Below are 22,482 nucleotides of genomic sequence, written 5' to 3'. Positions count from 1 at the left end.
AACAATGGGTGTGCCCCGCACTACTTTTTTGCTGTGTTTTCTGGGCCAAACACAAAAATGCCACCCCTCTCTTCATGCCACCCCGGTTCACCCGTGCCTAGAACCTCTACACTCTCTCAGGTATTTACATCCACTTTACATTGGATGAGCGCAACCTTTGGTTTTCCTCCCTGAGCTCATTACATTCCTTTTGTAATCTTTCAATCTTTTCCCTACATAGTCTGTTGTCACACTGTTGTTCTTCCTCCTTAAGTGGCGCCAGCTCAGCATGAGGCTCTGATGACAGTTCTAGGAGGACATCCACTGCATCTGGCTTCTTCTCCTCCACCCTCTTGTTCTTCATTCGGTTGTGCTGCTCATACCTCTCCATGTCTTTCTCTCTTTTCCTCTTCTTGATGGCTGGTGAGTGTGTAAAGATGGATGGTACCCAGTCAGGGGACAACGGGTCATCAGATTTGGCACCTATAATAAGAGAGTTTATGTCCAACAAGTTACAAAAAAGTCACTTAAATATGTGATATCATTACTGTAGACTAGCTAACCCCTCTCTCCCTTAAACAACTGCTAACTATTCAAACGGAAAGTCAACGTTTCCTTAAATTTTTACATATTACAACCTCAATTCCAAAAAAGTTGGAATGCTGTGAAAAACGTAAATAAAAACAAAGGACCAAATGAGTATGAAAAAACTAAGTTTATCAGTCTTAACACTGTTTTACATTCAGTTGATTATCGGTGAAAAAGGATTTCCAAATCATTTCATTCCAAATGCATTTTGAGTTTAGTTGATTCTAACAACAACAACCCAACTATTTAGCTAAATTAGTTAACATTTACATTGTCATTTAGCAGACGCTCTTATCCAGAGCGACTTACAGTAAGTACAGGGACATTCCCCCGAGGCAAGTAGGGTGAAGTGCCTTGCCCAAGGACACAACGTCGTTTGCACAGCCATGGAATCGAACCGGCAACCTTCTGATTACTAGCCCGAATCCCTAACCGCTCAGCCACCTGACCCCAGCTAACTTTAACTCACTACGACTACTGCAGTTGGTCGCCTCGATACACAACAAACTACGTCTCATCCTCAATGTGTCGCTCACCGCCTCCTTCAGCCTTGTGTGTCTCATCCACAGTGTGTTGCTCATCGACTTCAGCTGGCTGCAGTATGTTTTTTCTTTGCTCCCTCTTCCTTCGCCTTGCAGAGCGTGCAGTGTTGGTGCGAGTGATTTCTGTGTGACCCAGATGAAGGGAGGGTGCCCAGTCTGGGTCAGTCTCCATCATCTCATATGCAGGTTGACCTGCAATAAAATGAAAAAGGTTTTAGCGTCATAACATGGGACCAGAAGTTTTACTATAAGTCAGAAATTATACTAAAGTAAGAGTACATATGTTACAGCCCTGTATATGACGATTGCATGACATTTAACGGTATAAACAGAAGATTTTTCGCCCATAATAAAAGACTTGAACATAATCGCTGTTACAACACGCATTGTTTTGATTTATCTGTGCCACACATAATTCGTCCAAAATGACACGTGGCTGTAACGTTAGATACTTCACATTTGTCAACATCACTTAAATCTCTTACCTTTATGAAAATGTCGAGAGCAAACATACATAAAACGAGATATGTTTGCAAAGGTGATGTTTTTGCGCCGCACCGCTGCAACCCAGGCGATCCGACGCCTCTTCGTTACGTCTGCTACATGCTGTCCCTGTCCTTTCTTCAAAGTGGGAAAGCCAAAAAACCTATCCCCGTAGGTAAGTTTTTTACATTTACTATCGTGAGACTTTCTACTGCAGCCTATTACGCAACAAGAACGTACCATTTTGACACCTAAATTAAATGAATTAATAACACAATTCTCTAACAACAGAGCAACAGTGCATTGATACCGTCGAAATGGCGGTTACTCCCACAATACCCTTCGGTTCGCGCAACTGTGACGTCACCTGACAGATCGATTACTTAAAGACACTCTGATAAAGATGTTTTATGGCAAAAAAATACGATAATTAATATACCTGTATATACTTGTGTTTAACTTTACTTTTCTTACCTTTGATGAAGTGTTCGCTGCAAATACGTGTATATTTGGACGGCTGCCATTGTTTGCCCTCCCCGGAGTGAGAGGTAACATTACGTTTAATAATGGCGCAAATCCACAATCTCCTCCTCTCTGGGTTTTCTTTATCAGACGGAATTCTATAGAAACACAGTCCAGGCTTGCCTCCTCTTCGATTAGTGCATCCGATAGCACAACAACTATCCGGCATTTTGGCAACACAAAAGCAACAGACTGAAAGTAAATGTATGAATTGCTTACTAGTTGGCGGGCAGCGGAAAGTCTTTTTTGCCCTCCCAGGGGCGTGCCCCTTGGAACGTGACGTCACGTGAAAACAATATAAACCATTTGTAATAAGCGACGTTCTCCGTAAATCGCTTATTACATCCGAGATCAAATGACACAACCAAGATGACATCATCTTATCATGGTCTGGCTAATTCGGTTCTTAGAACACCCATGTTGTTTATAACTAGTATAGCTGGATTGAGTTATGCGTTGGTCTAAAAGGGGGTATGTATCGATAGTAGAAACCTTGATCAGCAACGCTGCTATTGGCTGCTCACATAAGTCTAGGTGAGTTCGACTTCATGCAGCGAGGGCGGCGCCGACAGCCGGCTGCAGACGGCTGTCTTGAAGCTGAGAATGCCATTGGCTGCTTCAAGTCAACCGGGCTGCAGGCGACGCCGGTGCTGCATTAAGTCGAACGCACCTTATGGCTGCTCACCATGGCCAAAAAATGTTTTCCGCAACAGAGCCAACAGATTTAATCAGAACGCCAGGGAACACCTCAAAGTCTGCAAAATCCAAGAAATAGGGCTGGCAAAAAGTAGCAGACAAAATTAAATGTATAGTAGTGTTAGATGTTTTATTGCTTATTACAGTAGGCTGTTTTTGTATTTTCATACTTTGTTTATCATCTTTAATGTCATATAATGTGGTTTCAACTGTGGTTCAAGTCTTTTATTATGGACGAAACATCTTCTGTTTATACCGTTAAATGTCATGCAATCGTCATATACAAGGCTGTAACGTATACTCTTACTTTAGTATAATTTCTGATTTATAGTAACACTTCTGGTCCCATATTAATGACACCCTCACGAAAAAAACGATAGGCCATCTCTCAAAAAATAGAGCATATCGCGCTGTGCTTAAGGATCTATCTATCACGCAATGAGCAATTAATTCGGTATTTCATAGGGTTAAACGGACAAGACATGTCTGTGACAGACTTCCTGTATCACCTCTGCATGAAAAAATCTTGCGTCAATACCAAATTTAGCCGTCAAGCCCATAGATATATATAAAGGCCTCTATGGTCAAGCCTACCTGTTGTTGCGACTTAACCCTTGTGTTATCTTCGGGTCATTCTGACCCATCAGTCATTGTGACCCACCGTCTATTGCGACAAATTTACCTCCTACAAAAACAAAGTGAAGCATTTTCTTTTAACTGTCGGGCTGTCTCAGACCCCCCACATTGCAATGGTTAAAAGAAAATTATTTTTATTTGTTTTTGTATTGGGTAAAATTGGGTAAAATTGGGTAAACACAACGGTGGTTCGTTATGAAGGCAGCACAAGGGTTAACTGTCAACGATCATCCTGACGACTCTACGGCGTTTCATCTCAGGTGGCTTCTCATAACCCAGATAAAGCGTTGAAAATGAATTAAAATGAAAATGCATTTCTGGAAATGCATTTGAATTTGAATTGTAACCTTTGAAAATGTAACCTTTCGCAGCCACGTTCTTAAAATGAAAATGCATTTTTGGAAATGCATTTGAATTGTGGTCACGATTTTGCAGCCACGTTCTTGAAAATGAAAATGTATTTCTGGAAATGCATTTGAATTTGAATTGTGGTCACGATTTTGCAGCCACGTTCTTAAAATGAAAATGCATTTCTGGAAATGCATTTTAATTTTCAAATGTTACATTTCAAATTGAATTTTGGTATCTATTTGCTGGGGCATGTTTTGAAAATTAAATCTCAAATGTCTGTTTCTTTTTCATTTTAATTAAGTGAAAGATTGAGCACTCTTGAAGAAGAAAATTAAAATGCAAATAGGATTATTGATTACTAATTTCATTTATGAGTCAAATAATGCAACCACATTCTTAAAATGCAAATGCGTTTCTGGAAATGCATTTGCATTTGAATTTTGGTAACGATTTGCTTCCATAGTGTTTACACCGGCAGACGCTTTGCAAACCACTTCCGGTGGAAATGAAGTGCATTTGTGTAGAGTTATGGCGGCCCCCTGGGATTTGGCGCGTAAACTTGTCGATAGTAGGCATTCTCTGCGTTTACCCAGCAACCACCCCAGGATACTTGTGGATAAAGTCGCAATCAAATCTTGTTTACATAAAATAAGCCTGCTCCCGAGCAGGTGTAAGCTAAAGGACTTGTTGCTATGACTGCAAGTCCAGGGGCCCGTTCTCCGTACGTCGCTTATTACATCCGAGATCAAATGACACATCCAAGATGACATCATCTTGCTTATCGTGATCTGGCTAATTCGGTTCTTCGAACATACTTGTTGTTTATGATTAGTATAGCTGGATTGAGTTATACGTTGGTCTAAAAGGGGGTATGTATCTATAGTAGAAACCTTGATCAGCAACGCTGCTATTGGGGAGTCAGGTGACTGAGCGGTTAGGGAATCGGGCTAGTAATCTGAAGGTTGCCAGTTCGATTCCCGGCCGTGACAAATTACGTTGTGTCCTTGGGCAAGGCACTTCACTTGTAAGTCGCTCTGGATAAGAGCGTCTGCTAAATGACTAAATGTAAATGTATTGGCTGATCACAAGTCTATGGCTGCTCACCGTGGCCAAAATGAGCGCCCTGTTTTTCCGCAACAGTGCAACAGCTTGCTCGAAGGTTACTCCGAATTTGAAGATTTTATCAGAACGGCTGGCAAAAAGTATCAGACCAAATTAAATGTAGAGGAGTGACGCGTTTTATCGCTTATTACAGTAAGCTATAGGCCTATGTTGTTTTTTTTCATACTTTCATATTTTCATTTATCATCTTTAATGTCATATGATGATCAACAAATGTATTATGTAAATGACACCCTCACAAAAAAACGATAGGCTATCCTCTCAAAAAGTATAGGCTAGCATATCGCACTGTGCTTAAGGAGCCTCACGCAATGAGCAATTAATTCGGTTTCATGTTAAATTCTGCTAATTATTCTTGCACCTTCTGCAACAGGTTCCTGTAGTAAAAACGGACAAGACATGTCTGTGTCAGACTTCCTGTATCACCTCTGCTTGTAAAGCCTCAATCTAATCGTGTTTACATAAAATAAACCTGCTCCCGAGCAGGTTTAAGCTTACGGACCTAGGGCCCCGTTCGTCGTAAGGGTTGAAGCTAAGTTAATCAATTGTCCCTTTAGCCCGTTAACATTAGCGAGATGAGTGAGAACAGCAAATATCGGTTCGTCAACGGCTGATCCATCCAAATCATGTGGTTAATTTCAATCAGGCTAAATTTATCAGGGAAATTGCACGTGCACGTCCTACTTCTAAAGGCAGGATAGGTCGATCACCAAAACCGTGATTTTTTAACGGTATGATGGCGGAAAAGACGAAAGAGAGAGCGGTGATAGGCTATTGTCGCCATCCGAGCAAACTATTATAATGAGTCTCTAAGAAGACAATAAGCATATTATCATGGCTAAGTCAAACACCGCCACCGCTGCCAGAGCAAGACAAGCAGCTTGGCAAAAAATTGCCGATAAGCTAAATGCGAAAGTTTTGGGGAAATGTATAGGCTCATCTTAAGTGCCTTATTACCCCAATCAATCAGATCACATTTCTTGTGCCTGCTGGTATAGACTTAATGGAAATTAATAATCGAATGAGATCTTGCTAGCGAAAATAATAATCTCAACTCTTTCAGAATAAGTAGGCTAGATAAAAACAAGGCCAACGAGTATCTAATTGATACGAATTCATAGACAATTATGAGGATATATGTAGGCTACTGCGCTTATATCATGTACTATATATGTGTATATGCATGTAGGCCTATGTGTAAATCCCTCTTTGATTTCATTGACTGGGACATGGCCAGGGAATATGATGAATTGATTCATCAGCTGGTTAAGCGCCAAGTACACTTTTCTTACAGCAACGCATGCTGCGGCTTTGCCAATGTTTTCTGCATCGCCTATACTGTATAAAAATGTAGCCTATAGCCTACCAGACGCAAAAAACCTCAAGGCTATGCAGTCTGAAGCACAGTTAAAGTGTCAAGTAGCTTTATTGTCAATTTCTTCACATGTCAAGACATAAAAAGGAATCGATATGACGTTTCCCACTCTCCCACAGTGAAACATATAAAAAGCACAGGCACAACAGATAAGACAAGACATTTCGTAAAACATAGCGTTACATATTCACATACAGCAGCATAAGCTCATAATAAAGCATAAAGCTTGCTGCGGCGTGTGATATATTTGCAATGTACGGCCCGAGAAGGTCTTGCAAATAAATGAGTCCTTGTCGGCTGAATTGATATCGCTCAAACAAGAACTCATCCGTGTGAAATAAAGGATCTTGGCAATCGCGAAGAACTTTGGTATGGAAAGCTAATCGAACTAAAATATAGCTCCTTGGTCAACTGGGTCTCTCAAAAAGGGAGCTGCCATGTTATTTTCCGGGGGTGTGGCAAGCTTATCCAGCTACACTTACGTTAGCCTGCTCTGGAGCAGGTTAGTGCTAATTGATATGTTACTATGGTGATTTATCGAAAGTTGCTTCCACGAACCAAAAAGAGGGGCGTTTTTTATGTTAGCCTGAAAATTAGCTCGCTAAACCGCTTAGCGAGCTACGACTAATACCCCCCTGTTGCTATGACAGCAAGTCCAGGATGAGCTTCGAAGAACCGAACAATCCAATATAATGACAAATCGTCAACAATCAAATCCAGCTAACTGAGTTAGCGACGTACGGAGAACGGACCCCTGAATTAGCTTCGAAGAACCAAACAATCCAAGATCATGACAAATCGTCAACAATCAAATACAGCTAACTGAGTTACAGCGACGTACGGAGAACGGGCCCCAGACAGTGTGCCCGTGTATCGTGATGGACTCTATTATTCTCTATTCTATTATACTCTATTCCATTTCCAATATGTAATGATAGTATTCAATGACACAACTCTGTGTTCTAGAAAGAGTGGTCCGGGCCCCGTTCGTCGTAAGGGTTGAAGCTAAGTTAATCAATTGTCCCTTTAGCCCGTTAACATTAGCGAGATGAGTGAGAACAGCAAATATCGGTTCGTCAACGGCTGATCCGCATCCAAATCATGTGGTTAACTTCAATCAGGCTAAACGTATCAGGGAAATTGCACGTGCACGTCCTACTTCAAAAGGCAGGAAAGGTCGATCACCAAAACCGTGATTTTCTAACGGTATGATGGCGGAAAAGACGAAAGAGAGAGCGGTGAGGCTATTCTCGCCATCCGAGCAAACTATTATAATGAGTCTGTCTCTACGAAGACAATAAGCATATTATCATGGCTAAGTCAAACACCGCCGCTGCCAGAGCAAGACAAGCAGCTTGGCAAAAATTTTCCTATAAGCTATAAATGCGAAAGTTTTGGGGAAATGTATAGGCTCATCTTAAGTGCCTCATTGCCCCAATCAGATCACATTTCTTTAAATGTGCCTGCTGGCAGTAGGCTTAATGGAAATTAATAATCGAATGAGATCTTGAAAGCGAAAATAATGATCTCAACTCTTTCAGAATAAGTAGGCTAGATAAAAACAAGGCCAAAGAGTATCTAATTGATACGAATTCATAGACACTTATGAGGATATATGTAGGCTACTGAGCTTATATCATGTACTATATATGTGTATATGCATGTAGGCCTATGTGTAAATTTACATTTATTCATTTAGCAGACGCTTTTATCCAAAGCGACTTCCAAGAGAGAGCTTTACAAAGTGCATAGGTCACTGATCATAACAAGATAGCCAAAAAAACATCGCGAGTAGCCAAAACATGAAGCACACATTGTGAACAACCAAAGTAAGTGCCAAAGGGAAGAACCATAAGAGCATGTAGTTAAACAAGTTACAATTAAACAACATGAACCGCTATAAGTGCAAGTGTACCTGTGGAAAAAAGCAAGCAACAGTAATAAAAACAATATATCACAGCGAGAACAAAAATGTAAAACAGTTACCACTAACCACAAGAGCAACAAGTCTCTAAGCAAGAGTCATTGTGATCCTTGAGGAAACTAACATCGGATCAAGCGAACCATTCCTAAGTACCGTTGTACTCCCGGAACAAGTGCGTCTTGAGCCTTTTCTTGAAGGTGGAGAGACAGTCAGTATCCCTGATGGAGGTGGGGAGTTGATTCCACCACTGGGGGGCCAGACAGGAGAAGAGCTTGTGTTGGGACCGGGCGGTCTTGAGCGGTGGGACCACCAGGCGGTTGTCTGAAGAAGACCGTAGGTGACGGGTGGGGGTGTAAGGCTGCAGGAGAGACTTGATGTAGACGGGTGCAGTCCCGTTCACTGCTCGGAAGGTCAATACCAGGGTCTTGAATCTGATACGGGCCATGATAGGTAGCCAGTGGAGAGAGATGAGGAGCGGGGTAACATGGGAGCGTCTGGGTAGATTGTAGACCAGGCGGGCCGCTGCGTTCTGAATCCTCTGAAGAGGGCGGGTTGCACATGCTGGGAGACCAGCGAGCAGTGAGTTGCAATAGTCCAACTTGGAGAGGACAAGTGCTTGGACTAGCAGCTGGGTGGAGTGCTCAGACAAGCAGCAATGTGGGCCGCAGCAATGTGGGCCGTGAGGGAGAGCTTGTCGTCCATGGTAACCCCAAGGTTCCTGGCAGAGGATGAAGGGGTCACCGTCGCAGATCCCAGGGTGATTGAGAGATCGTGGGAGATGGAGGTTTAGCTGGAGGTGGTGCTCGGTCATCCAGGCGGAGATGTCTGTGAGGCAGGCCTCAATCCTAGCTGAGATCCCCGGATCGGTCGGGGGGAACGACAGGTACAGCTGCGTGTCGTCAGCGTAGCAGTAGGAGAAGCCATGGGAGGTGATGATTGGTCCAAGTGAGGTGGTGTACAGAGACAAGAGGAGGGGTCCAAGGACGGAGCCCTGTGGGACACCAGTGGAGAGCTGGCGAGGTCCTGACAGTTTGCCTCCCCAGGAAACCTGGTAGGATCTTCCCGACAGGTAGGATGAGATCCACTGGAGTGCAGTGCCAGTGATGCCCATCAGAAAGTCTGGCGAGCAGGATCTGGTGGTTAACCGTATCAAACGCTGCAGAAAGGTCCAGCAGAATGATGACGGATGACCTGGAAGCCGCTCTGGCAGACTGGAGGGCAGTGGTGACTGAAAGGAGGGCAGTCTCTGTGGAGTGGCCAGTCTTGAAGCCTGATTGGTTGGGGTCAAGCAGGTTGTTCCGAGAGAGAAAGTTAGACAGTTGGTTAGATAGCACGTTCAATTGTTTTTGAAAGGAAGGGTAACAGTGATACCGGTCTGTAGTTCTGGAGGACGTCAATAAAATCCCTCTGATTTTATTGACTGGGACATGGCCAGGGAATATGATGAATTGATTCATCAGCTGGTTAAGCGCCAAGTACACTTTTCTTACAGCAACGCATGCTGCGGCTTTGCCAATGTTTTCTGCATCGCCTATACTGTATACAAATGTTGCCTATACCTGACGCAAAATAACTCAAGGCTATGCAGAGTCTGAAGCACAGTTAAAGTTTATTGTCAATTTCTTCACATGTCAAGACATAAAAAGGAATCGATATGACGTTTCCCACTCTCCCACAGTGAAACATAAAAAGCACAGGCACAACAGATAAGACAAGACATTTCCTAAAACATAGCGTTACATATTCACATACAGCAGCATAAGCTCATAATAAAGCATAAAGCTTGCTGCGGCGTGTGATATTTGCAATGTACGGCCCGAGAAGGTCTTGGAAATATGTCCTTGTCCGCTGAATCGATATCGCTCAAACAAGAACTCATCCGTGTGAAATAAAGGATCTTGGCAATCGCGAAGAACTCTATTGGTATGGAAAGCTAATCGAACAAAAATATAGCTCCTTGGTCAACTGGGTCTCTCAAAAAGGGAGCTGCCATGTTATTTTCCGGGGGTGTGGCAAGCTTATCCAGCTACACTTACGTTAGCCTGCTCTGGAGCAGGTTAGTGCTAATTGATATGTTACTATGGTGATTTATCGAAAGTTGCTTCCACGAACCAAAAAGAGGGGCGTTTTATTTATTTATTATCTTAGCCTGAAAATTAGCTCGCTAAACCGCTTAGCAAGCTACGACGAATACCCCCCTGGAGTCGCAGACGTCCGAAAATCAGCTTGAATGCAGCAGTTAGAAATCAACACGTCCAGAGCTCTGGGGTTTTCTACGTTTCCCTACCCGCAACAGAGTTTTGGGCTGGTTCACGAAGTCCAACTGGCTATTTGTCCCTCCCCAGCATATATTTATACAGTGCAATTAAAACAGAAAGATGAAAAGAGGGTTGAGCTTGTTCTCTCGTGCATCAGGGAGTTGTTCTTGCCTACGCGTCCCACCTGCTCGGGTGCAGTCTCCACCCGGTTTCAAGGTTGTTTCTGAAAATGAAGAGATAGAGACACAAAGAACAGCCTGCTTCCCACACCCTGTGTGAGACACCATGTTTAAGCCTGAGCACACTTCTCAGTTTAATAAGACATAACTTAAATAAGCACAATATATTCTTTAATCGTCACCAGAGAAAAATAGTCTTTTTATATGGCATTCTACACTTCAATCTTTGTATTTTTAAGTGTAAATGAGTAGCAACAAATATATGCTTTTTAATATATTCCATCTGTATAAATAATAAGTATGCATAGGCCTACTTATTTAAAATATACAGATATCAGTTGTAAAATGTCAGTAACATTACGGACCAATCGGCAACTGACGCAAACACATCACAATTTCCCTAGACATGGTACCCTCTCTAGTTAAATCATTATTATCTAACATAATTATATTATTTGTGCTGGCATTGGTATTTACTGGAAATAGTCTGTTTTAAAATTCAAATAAAGGACAACAACAGTCATTTGTCAATGGCATTATAAAAGCCGAGGCAACATTTGAGGTGTTGTTCATATATGTCTATGGTTCAGACTGCCATCTGTGTGTGCACAATGGAATTGGAACTTTTATGATGAATCACTTGAGGAGCGGTCGATTTGAATAGAGGGGGGGACTGCACGCGTCTCCATAGAAACGGGCAGGAAGTAACTGCGGGCAATTTCTGGTAAGGAGTTTTCCTTAAAGTCGGTGGCTGATTTTAAACATTTGTGAAACCCATGTCTTTCCTTAGTTATTTAATAAATGCTAATAATTACTATGCACGTAATGTTGTTGTTAACAAGCCAATGTTGCTCGATTCATTTACCCTCAAGCCAGTCACAGATATAGCTGTGATTTGTTGTGATGTCGCTCACTCCGACCTTAGTTTACGACGTTGGCGAACTTAATTTCCTGACAGTTTGTCTTCCTTTTGTTAACTCAAGTAAATAGATATGAAATTGGCCCCAAGTTATTTTCATTCATATATTCATTAAGAGTGATGTATGAAAATGAAGCCAATGATCCCACAGCACGCTGGCATAGCATGTAGCGCGTCTGGGAAAGCATCGTGCCTGCAGTGCTAGTATTGTAATCGGTACCTCTTGTTACTCCAGCAATGTCCCGCATAGTGATTCCGTCCCTGAATGTGGGTGCCTCGACTCCAGAGGCGTTGTCCTTACTACACCAGCGCCTTTTGGTGGCCGAGGAGCAGGCCGAAGCTCTCATCAAAGACATGAACAGTTTAGGGGTCTCCAGAGAGCGGCTGCTGGAGCCGGTGGACGTCCAGCGTCCTGTTAGCCCCCTGAAGATGAGGCGAATACTCGGGGGAGCAGAGGGGGGCGAGGGGACTCTCTGGCGCCAGTGCAACTCGTTGGTGAGCAGAGTGTGTCGGGTGGAGAGTCTGCTGCAAACCCTCAAGCTCACCACCTTCCGCCTGGAGACAGAGAGAGAGATGGACCCCTCGCACTCAGGTAAACTCTACTGACAGAAACTGTTGTTTGAAAAGTAAGTAAACAGACTGGACTTGCATGTCTAGGCAGCTGTCGTTTAAAGCTCAATTATTTGTCTATCTGTACCATATATGTGTGTTATGTGTGTGTCCAGCCCGCCTGAAGGAGCAGCTGGCAGTACTGCAGCAGGAGAGCGAGGAGGAGCAGAGGACCTCCATGAGGGAGGTGATGAAACTGAGGGACCAGCTCTGTCAGGCCTGTGTGGACAGAGATGAGGCCCAGCAGGAAGTCCACAGGCTGGCTGAGGCCCTGGAGCAGGCCACCACTACCAAGGTAGCTTACAACTCAAACCACAGTACATATTTATATTTAGTTACTACTACAAAACAATAAGTATTGAACAAAAGACTTGCTGCTTGAGGATGTGCTGGGGAATGCTAATGGACATCCTATTTTAACGACACAAATATAACTTCCTGATTTAATGACATTCCTTGTTTGTGTTGACGTAGATGGATGTGGCTTTGGCTGCTGAGGAGTTGAAGGTGATTAAAGTCCAGATGAGTGAGAAACTGACAGAGGTGATTCAGCAATTTTAAGACGAAAACCGACTTGTGTTTCATTTCCCAGCCATAATCACCAAATGTTGTCCTTCATGGCGGTTGCCTGTCTCAGATGGAGGATCAGGTGACCCAGGAGTCTGCTCGCTCTTTCAAGGCTTTCAAATCCCAGAGTGAGCTACTTCAGAGGGTGGAGGAGATGGAGAGAGTGGTGGAGAAGGAGAGAAGACAGGTATTTATGAATCAAAATATGCAACACTAAAGAAAGAAAAACTAAAACGTGAACTAAAAGTACCACTCATTGTTCTGGTCCCCCACCCCCCCAGGCTCAGATGGTACAGGAACACTGCAAAGCCCTTGGTTCTGACGCACAGTCTATCAGAGAAAGACTACAGGAAGAGGAGGAGAGAGGGCGGAGACTGCAAAAGGAGTGTCAGCAGCTCAAGGATCAGACTGGTCAGGACGTAGAACTGCATTGTGTGGGATAACGATTTTGATTGTTTCCAAATTTTCTTGCTCACTTTTGTCTTAATATCTTAATGTCCTAATTTTCTATTCACAGAGGTGAAAGATTCCTTGGTGTTTGACTTGACTAATGAACTGAAAGTAAGTTCCTCAAGTAGTAAACATGAAGTGAAAGCAAACGATCCACATAGTGTGTGTGTGTGAATGCATAATTGGAGGTTCGTGTGTGTGTGTGTGTGTGTGCAGAGTGCACGGCTGGCCCTGCAGAAGCAGCAGCAGGAGAACAGCTGGCTGTTGAAGGATGGCGTGGAGCTGAGAGAAGTTGCAGACAAACTACAGGTCAGCACCGCACCCTGTTCTACTGTACAACACTGGTGTTACAGCACCTGGTATAAACACGGATTTATGTCTATGGAAAGTATAGTGCTAGTGCTGTCTCGCTTGTTCTCTCTCTGGCACCCTCTCTCGGTCCTGGTACCATACACAGGGTCTGAATGACCAGTTGGAGAACCAGTGCTCTGAACTGAGTGCTGCCCTACGTTCTGTCACAGTGGAGAACGCCAGGCTACAGACGGAACACCAAACAAGCATCAAGGTACCGCCTCTGCACACACCACCACTTGCTCAGACACACAAGCATGCTCACGCTAATGGCCTGTGTCTCTATTTCAGGCGGAGAGAGGCCGCGTGGTCAAGCAGATACAAGAGCAAGACCTAATACTGGAGGCAGCCAGACGCAACATCCAAGGGGAACTGAAGAGGGCTCTGTCGGAGAAAGTTCAACTGCAGTCGGAGCTGTGGGTGCTTGTTGGAAGTGATAGCATGATATGATCCTGTTCGAGCACTTTATTTATCCAAATACCTGTGCTAAAACACATCAACCAATAGGAACAATTGATCTCCATAGGGAGACTCTGAAAGATGACCACACCCTGCTTGTTCAGAGTTCCACGGTTACCCAGGAGACCGCTGTCACTCAGAGGGAACTGCTGGAGCGTACCATTGAGAGGTTACGGGGGGAGCTGAAGACCGCCCAAAAAGACAGAGATGTCATGAGACAAAACAGGGACTCTGCTAAAACGGAGGTACCGATGTCAGTTTATAATATCTCCTGAAACTCAAAACGTTTGTCCTGTGTAGCACATGGGGTTTATTTTGGTGTCTCTTATTACATTTTTGTCTCTCAGATATGTGTAGTGGTCGCTAAGCTTGAGGGAGAGAGGAGCTCACTGGAGCGTCAACTCACTGAGACTAAGGTACTGACCGTGCAACATCAAATCAGAATTTAGTGTCAGCTCATAGCTGTGTGATAGGGCATTTAGAATTCACACTTCATTAGCTAACCAAGGACCATCTCTTCAATAATGGCCTCTGACCAACGGTGTTCTGGCTTTTCTATGATTGACAGCGGGAGGCGGAGACTCTGAGCTCCACCTTGCAAAGACTGGAAGGAGAGAACAGGAGGCTCATGGGAAAGTTGGCAGCAATGGAGCACCAACAGGTGGGAAGTCACGTCAAGCCTGTGTTCTGTGAATTTCAAAGGGGGAATGGTGAATACAGTTACACATTTTCTTTCCTTTGTTTCAACTGAAAATAAACTGATGTTCATATGGGCTGTTTCTCATCGCTCTGATGTTTCACTCCGCGGCGGGGTGCCCTTTAGGGGTGCCCTTTGCAGGGATTTCCTGGAGTTGTTCTACAGTTGTGCTAGTGCTGAATGCAATACCTTGAGTTGTGCTATTGGCAACTTACTTTCTTCACTGCTCATATAATGTTGCCACAGCCTGTCGTGTATATAGGTAATATTCATTTCTTGTCCTCCTTTTCTCCTTCCCTTTTGTCTTCTCTGTTCTTTTACCCAGCATGCACAGCAGCAACAGATGCTGGAGGAGCTTATTGACAACAAGAGCAAGCTGGCTTATGAGAAAGGAAAACTACAGGTAAAGAGATCCCATATGACCCTATAACACACTGCCACGCTGCCACACCACTGGTCGTTCAGCCATATTTGTCGTCCATTCAACAACGCTGCTCTCCTCCGTTGGCTTTTGTCCCACTAGAAGAGGGTGGATCATCTTGAGGAGGAGCTACAAGCTCTGAAGGATGCCCAGGTAGAAACTGTGCAACAAAACAAGGCCAGCACTTGTCTGGAGAACAAGTACACGCAGGTACACACACGCGCACACACACTTTCTGCATACAAGCTTGCCTACTAACGGACATCTGTTGTCCTCTCTCCTGCGTAGGCTAGCGCTGAACTGAGTACATGGAAGACATCCTGCCATAAGCTGGAGAAGCAACTCAAACAGGTAGACCTTCGTAGTAACCTCTCTAGTAAACATGTCTAATGCAACAATGTGTTATTCATTAATCCAACCCTTTTATCCAAAGTGACATAGTACATAGACGTGCAGATATATAGTACAGCAGATATTCAAGGACAGTGCGTCGTGCTCACAGTATTTCAGTGGTCCGAGTCAAGGAACGGTCTGTATTTGACCAGGCCCCGTGCAACAATAACAGTACAGCCATTACATCTCATCCTGCAAACCACTCACTCAGAGAGAAACAAAGTGATGCCCCACTGCACAACCTAACCTAGCCATCACCTTCCTCCTGATTTAAAAACACACACAGACAACCTTGTGTATTGACTTGCCCAGTATTGACTGATATGATAACCATGATGACTGACAAGGATACACTGTTCCAATTTATCTAGCTGGGACCCCTGAGAGAAACCTTAGACATGGCCAGGCTGGACAACAAAAAACTAGCTCTGAGTTTAGAGCAAGCTGTGTTGGCCAACACTACCCTGCAGGGGAAGCTTGACATGGCTAGAGACCATCACCAGAATACCGTCTTACAGAGGTAAAGACTGGCTGTAATGATGGAAATGCTTTATGTGTGTTTATAAGATCTTTGTTTGAGTAAGCCAAGTGTGTGTGCGTGTGGTGTCTCAGAGAGGCGGAGCTACACGAGGCCAGGGCACAGATTGGTCAACTTTCTGAGCATTTGGATCACATGACTAAAGAGAAGGACTCTCTGAGGAAGGTGTCTAAAACAGAGATCTCTGAGGTATGTACACACACATACATACACACACACACACATACACCCTCTTCTACCACTCACTTCCTTGCTGTTACCCATCAGTTAAAAAAGGCTCTGGAAGACGCTTCTGCCAAGTCAGGTGACCTTTCCCGAGCCAATCGGGAGCTTCGGGAGAAGGTGTCTGAGCTGGAGAAGATGGTGTCCAATCAGAGAGACCGTATTAAAGATCAGAAGACCCAGCTAAAGCAACACCTGGAGAGCAGAGCTGTGCTGATTAACTCCCACAAACTAAAGGTAGTTCACACTTTTTTATGAACCATAATCTGATACACAGGCCCAGTACAGCATTACAGGAAGTGACTGTGGCACCGTACCTTGATAATATCTCTTCCTAATGCATGTCCTTGCCTGATTCCTTCTCTTGTTTCTTCCTTCCTTCATGGACAGAACATGGAGGTGGAGCTGAAGAACGTGGAAGCTCTTAAGGAAGAGTATGAGAGGAAGAACCTTGAGCAGGTAGGACACACACAGATACCATAAACATTCAGGCAGTCTCTCACGCACATGTAAAACACACACACACAGACACACACACTCTATGAGCACTGTGTGCTGGTGTGCAGGGCCAGCAGATCCAGCAGTTCCGCAGTGAGACCACTTCCCTCCAGAGGGAGCTGCAGCGACTGTCCTTCAGCCAGGAGGGGGAGCTAGAGGCAGAGAGGGAGATGAGACTGGCGATGCAGGACAAGTGTCAGGTAAACTAGAAGACCTGCATGAAACGTTAAGGTTCACCGAGCCAAGTTAACAAGGATAACACGATAAACTCTCCCAGTCTTTGGGGGTAGGAGACAAGGAAAGGTCAGAAGGAGGAATGACAGCAATGAAGGAAACACGGGTGTAAGATTTAAGTAAATTAATATTAATTGCCTGTTATTTTCTGTACTCTTAATTATTACAGGTTTAAGGTGTAATTGTATGTATGTATGTCTTTGCTATGTATAAGGTGTATATACTTTTACTTATTTCATTTATGTTTGTCCTATTAAATGTTTGGTATGCTATGCGGGACGCCTCTGCAGCAAAAAAAAAGTTCCAGAAAGTTCGACCAGGCTGCGAGGTTAATTGAGGCAAGCTGCATGGAACAAGGAATGGTTATTTTACCGTTGAGAACGCACGTAAAAAGGTTGATTTTGAAAGGATTTATAAACTGAAGTTGTATTAAGGTATTTATGAAAATACACTTCATTGATGTAAAGACCTTTCTTCAAGTTTTTACAATTTTTGTTTCTTGGGCAATAAAACGTGCAAGTTTTTTAAGGACTTCTGGCCTAGTGTTTGTCACGCGTACAATCCCATTCTGTTGCACCGTACATAGGATCAAGGAATTTGGACTTGGCTCCTATAACGGGTGTGGTTCAGCATCTTAATTAAAGCAGTGTGTGTATCTGTATCTTACTCTCTCTTGGAAGTCGCTTTGGATAAAAGCGTCTGCTAAATTCATAAATGTAAATGTAATCTTCAGAGGTTGGAGGAGGAGATTCGGAAGCTGCAGGAGGCCAAGGATGAGGCCGAGCAGAAGCTATGGGACGTGAGTCTGGAGTCCCAGCATGTACGAGGCGACCTCTGTCACCCTCCTTCGTTTGAAGGCCTGTTCCAATTCTGACACTTTTTTTCCTCATTTGTCCTTCGTTTTCCACTCGATGTACACTTTTAGTGGGTTCGCCGCGTGGGGAGTGTCGTGTTACCCCTCCCACCCAAGTTCAGACCTAAACATTCATATCCCTTCTGTAGATCTCTGAGAACTTGGAGGAGGCTCACCACTGGTTTCGCTCTAACTTTGACGTCCCGAGGACCAGGACTCCGGGGGAGGAACCACAGCAGAGCAGGCTGCGTTCCCCAGGGAGCGCTAAAGACGGCGAGCGCACCCCCTCTTCCAGACACCGCAGGAAGGTACTCGTGCTGTGACCACACTTCTAAAAGATCCCACACTTATTCCAGTCTATTTCTAGCTTCTATACAGACATTACTTGGTAGTTTAATGATTCTTCAACTATTATGTAGATTTATTTTGTAAACACAGTGAATTAAATGGGCTTAAAAACACCTAATCAATAATACCACTGAGAACTGCTTGCTGCAGTTTACACAGCAAGTGGCAATATTGTGTTAAATATGTGGAGAAGATAAAACTGGTCATTATGTTATCAAATATTTAACTGCTTTTAGATTCCCAGACAGCCTTTGCTGATTGCACAACCCCAAGTTTTTTCTTTTAGAACCCGAACATTTTCTCAGTTGCGAAAATCAAGGCCTTTCACAATTGTAATCGAATGTGTCCGACTTATTTCTGAGCATGAGAGAGAAACATTGACAGAATGTATAATGTGGAGTGTTGAGTTGAGGGAACTTATAACCAGCATTGTGGGCCAAACCAGTACAACCAGCCTGAGAAACGCTGCTAATATAGGAACATATCATGACTTTTGAGCAACCTGTGTTATATTAGTACTTGTACATAGGTACTTGTATGTCCATTGGCTACATTACTGTAGTATGTGCATCACTACCAGAAAGCCTGGTGTTTTCCCCCCCAAATTGGATCCCTTAAATCCTTGTAAAAATGGCGAGGTCTGTGCAAGGGCTGTGTGTGAGGCAGGATGAGTCTGAGCAGAGGCTGGTTGTGTTTTTTTTCTAACCATGTTTGCCCAGTGGCTGTAGTCGCTAGGTGTTTGCAGTGTTTTGCTACGGTTGCTAAATTGATAACCGCCTATTTGGTTGTTGTCATCATTGCAGCCAGCAAGCGACAGTGTGGAACCAGACTGGCAGAGATGGACCTCTACCATGCACCGCTGGGAGACCAAGAGAGAGCTGGCACGCATCGCCAAGGGATACAAACCTGGACAGACCAGCACAATGACACACACACACTGACACACAATGAATGACACGTTGAACATTGACAATGGTAAATGTTATATCAGCCATATGTGTTAGCAGCTGTATAGTTGAGAAGTGTTTGTAAGCTGTTTAACTTGGGGGGGGGGTAATATGCCTTCATCATATCAACTGTACAATCATTACCAACTTCTTCTGATATAATGTCTTTTTTGTATGAGTAGTATTTTATAAATAAAAAATATTTTCAATAGTACTGTGTGTAATTGTATTCTGGTTTCACCAATACCGTTTTGTATGTACAGGACAAATTGTGATTATGGTGTGTGCATGTGTTTGAACATGGAATGTCAAATCATACAGATTATTGCACTCAAGTCTTCTACAATCACTCCATGTTTGGCTGGTGAGGGGTTGTCTGAGTTCATCAAGCAGGGAGGAGTCACTGCAGTTCTCAACAAGGGTTCTTAAAGTTGTGTAATCCATGTTTCCATTCCTGATACCATTTTGACATACAAGTTTGGCATTTTCTGAAGAAGGTTGACACATCTAAGAAGGTCATATGAACAGAGAGAACAAGCTGGTGAGGCTATGTAATTTATTTGTTAACCAATGTTGAAAGTACGGTGAAATACTACGTACCACAAAAACTCAGACTTAGTAATGCAGCCACATTGGCATGATGAAAACACAAAATCACCTTAAGAGTCATGCCATTGATTGTCTAATGTGAAAGTAATGTGGTCACAATACCAGATTAATGTAAAAAAAAAATATATATATATATATATATTGCATTACACTTACTCTCTACTACACCATTCCTGGTAGTGATGAGAGCTTGAATTGTTCTTTTTGATGGCTCATTTATGGACAGACAAATGTTGTGAGCCTCTTCACATTTGACCAACGCAGATAAAGAAGCATTCGCGTTCTGGGCAGCTTTTTGCCTCTTTAGGTACATTTCCTCTGCAACAGTCTATATGAGAAATTCTCATTTAAATCAAACGGCAATTTATTCAAAGGAAGCATACTACTCATGTACAAACCGCATTGGCTCACAGAACTAAGGGTCTCAGGAGGGAGGTCATTCTCGAACCCCATTGGTCACAGACCTCTAGGGGCCTGAGGAGTTGGTCCCTTCTCCTACTGACACGCACACACACACAGACTTAAACTGCCCTCTATACCTGAAAAAAATGTGGATGTGTGGCGGGTGGACACTTTGCTGCAGCACGGATGATGGGAGAGTGAGTTTAAGAGAGGTTTGGATGGCTGCGGTCTGGAGAATAGCACAGCCACACCAAGACGGTGTCTCATATTGAATCAATGTGAAAATGGCGATCTCTGCCAATGAGTTGAGAGATGAGTGAATCAATCACTATGTTAGTGGGTCTGTGGCTCAGGCTCCAGACAGTCTTCAGGATGCTAAGGACAACAAGAGGGCCAGCCACGGATATCTTCACAGGGATTCTCACTGTAGACCTCTCACTCTGTGCGTCAGGATGATGGGCATCTATAAAAAGAGAAAAAAAGAGCGTGCTAAAACACAAACTAGGATTCATTACCTTGTATGCAGACATTTGACATCTACGACCACAGCAAACATGGGCCTACAAAGAGCAACCGTTTAGAACCCCCACCAAAATATGTCAGACACCTGACATCTGATTTACTGGATTTAGGCAATGTTGCAGGTACAGTCTCTGTGAATGAGCATTTTGGGAAATGTGAGGTGAGCAATACTGAAAATGAAAGCTGTGTACAAGGAACAACATGACAGATGTATTGAGCATGTATTGATTTTTGCCACTCCCAACTGTCAAGTCTGTGTCAAAGATAATTGTCAGAACAACATTCTCAAAAACATTGTCCGAGATAAGATACTGGTGACGCTCAGCGTTTAGCATCCAACCCAAAAGAAAAACCTATTCTGCATTCCAGTCATTGGGTGTGCTTTGCCTTCGGCAAGGGCACAACCTTTGTTCTCTCACATATATCTTATTATTATTATTTTCCCACCCCTAAGGATCTCTCAATATTTGGACTACATAGACAACGTTGGTGTCAAAATGTTCGTCTTGGTCACGATTGCATCGCTCTATTGGGATTTACGTTCCGTTGCACGGTTTAGGCTGAACTTAAGTTTTTGTGTCAAAAAGTGCCTTGTGTCAACAAAGGGTACTCAGTGCTAACCTACGTCACAACGTCAGCACACGTTAGCAACGACGCATGGATACAACGTGCATAGATGTGCTGTTGCACAGCGAGTATTGTGCCGTAGTGTACTAGTGATGAAGAAAGTGTTTGTCCGTCTCTTCATAAACGGAGTGACTAAGTTCAGTTGAGTTCTGGATTTTAATACGTATTTATCAATCTGCAGATTGGGAGAGAAAACCAGTCTTCTGACCATAAATGACAACACAACACCAAGCTTAGGTCTCAACCAGGTCTCTCTCTGCTCCGAAAACCGGAGGACCATCTTTTATAGGGCACAAGAATGTAAACATAGATTGTGACAGTCAGGCAGGAATGACGTTACAACAGTCTCAGAGAAAAAAGATTCACTGCTCCCAATACATGACAACTCTCTCACTAGAGAGTTCATAGTTGGAGCTCTCCTTGTAGTCATGACAAGGACCGTTTAGCCAGTACTTTCTCCTGACCCCGAACATCTATTAACCTGACACATAGACACAATATACTGTTATTAATAGCAAGCTTACATGATAAACGTACTAACTAGTATCCAATGACTAGTTATATTGATTAGTGATTAATGTAAGCTCACAGGAAATCCCAATTTCTTCCACAGTCCCCCCTTTTGACGTTTAACGTCAACACAACAAACAAGTTTCATTACATTTCAAAACCTTAACAATCAAACAATACTTTATCTGCTACTACTCAGCACAGCATACATGATTATAGGATTTGAAGAAGTATTAGGTAGTACCCCATCAGGTGAAAAGTACAAAGTCCATGAAGTGAATAGCATAATGTTTAGCTCTCTAGCTAGGGCACCCAGAAATGACCTTAACGCTCCTTCTATTTTCCTTGTTCAAAGTTGCATGGTATTATACACTTTGGTGATATTGTGACCTCCGATTCGTCCTAGTAACACAGGCACCCCCTAGGATTCCACAAAAGAACTACCTTATAGCTATTCACTTCATAAGCAAACAGCATTATGACAGTTTATCAATGATACCAGAAACAGAGGCATATTTCTCTCCTGGACATAACCAAGGGTCATGCTCTCATGAGCTCAACACAGCATGGTATAGATCAAACACTGTTCATAAATTCAGATTATTTCAAACAGTATAAAAGTAATAAAGTAACCACTATCTTTAATTATTG

At 43.4% G+C, this 22,482-nt stretch overlaps 2 protein-coding genes across 5 annotated transcripts; one reads left to right on the top strand and one right to left on the bottom strand.

Annotated features, from left to right (window-relative positions):
- On the bottom strand, positions 1–2,335 carry LOC136951478 (THAP domain-containing protein 1-like). 4 transcript variants are annotated; one of them, XR_010877761.1, is made up of 4 exons: positions 2,067–2,168; positions 1,595–1,755; positions 1,104–1,301; positions 349–462 (listed from the first exon to the last, which is right to left on the bottom strand). XR_010877761.1 is itself a non-coding variant. In XM_067245899.1 (2 exons), the coding sequence occupies exons 1-2, from the start codon at positions 2,281–2,283 to the stop codon at positions 125–127; spliced, it is 555 nt and encodes a 184-aa protein (XP_067102000.1). In that variant the 5' UTR covers positions 2,284–2,335; the 3' UTR covers positions 1–124. The 4 variants fall into 4 exon arrangements, 1 of the variants encoding a protein (XP_067102000.1); XR_010877762.1 differs by lacking the exon at positions 1,595–1,755 and having other exon boundaries at positions 2,067–2,207; XR_010877760.1 differs by lacking the exon at positions 2,067–2,168 and having other exon boundaries at positions 1,595–1,875.
- Positions 2,336–11,320: 8,985 nt separating this feature from the next.
- ccdc150 (coiled-coil domain containing 150) lies at positions 11,321–19,334 on the top strand. Its single transcript, XM_067246613.1, has 24 exons — positions 11,321–11,379; positions 11,810–12,166; positions 12,300–12,478; positions 12,658–12,726; positions 12,821–12,937; positions 13,032–13,161; positions 13,268–13,311; positions 13,417–13,509; positions 13,658–13,765; positions 13,843–13,967; positions 14,078–14,255; positions 14,358–14,426; positions 14,579–14,671; positions 15,033–15,110; positions 15,231–15,281; positions 15,417–15,512; positions 15,639–15,743; positions 15,893–16,041; positions 16,134–16,518; positions 16,672–16,740; positions 16,848–16,979; positions 17,747–17,833; positions 18,016–18,174; positions 19,018–19,334. Exons 2-24 carry the CDS (start codon positions 11,812–11,814, stop codon positions 19,153–19,155), a joined length of 3,009 nt encoding a protein of 1,002 aa, XP_067102714.1. The 5' UTR covers positions 11,321–11,379; positions 11,810–11,811; the 3' UTR covers positions 19,156–19,334.
- The last annotated feature ends 3,148 nt before the right edge of the window (positions 19,335–22,482 follow it).

This window comes from Osmerus mordax, chromosome 11 (genome assembly GCF_038355195.1).
Source record: "Osmerus mordax isolate fOsmMor3 chromosome 11, fOsmMor3.pri, whole genome shotgun sequence".
Lineage (NCBI taxonomy): Eukaryota > Metazoa > Chordata > Actinopteri > Osmeriformes > Osmeridae > Osmerus > Osmerus mordax.
Note: the sequence above shows the minus strand (reverse complement) of the source record. Positions and strands in the feature narration are given on the sequence as shown.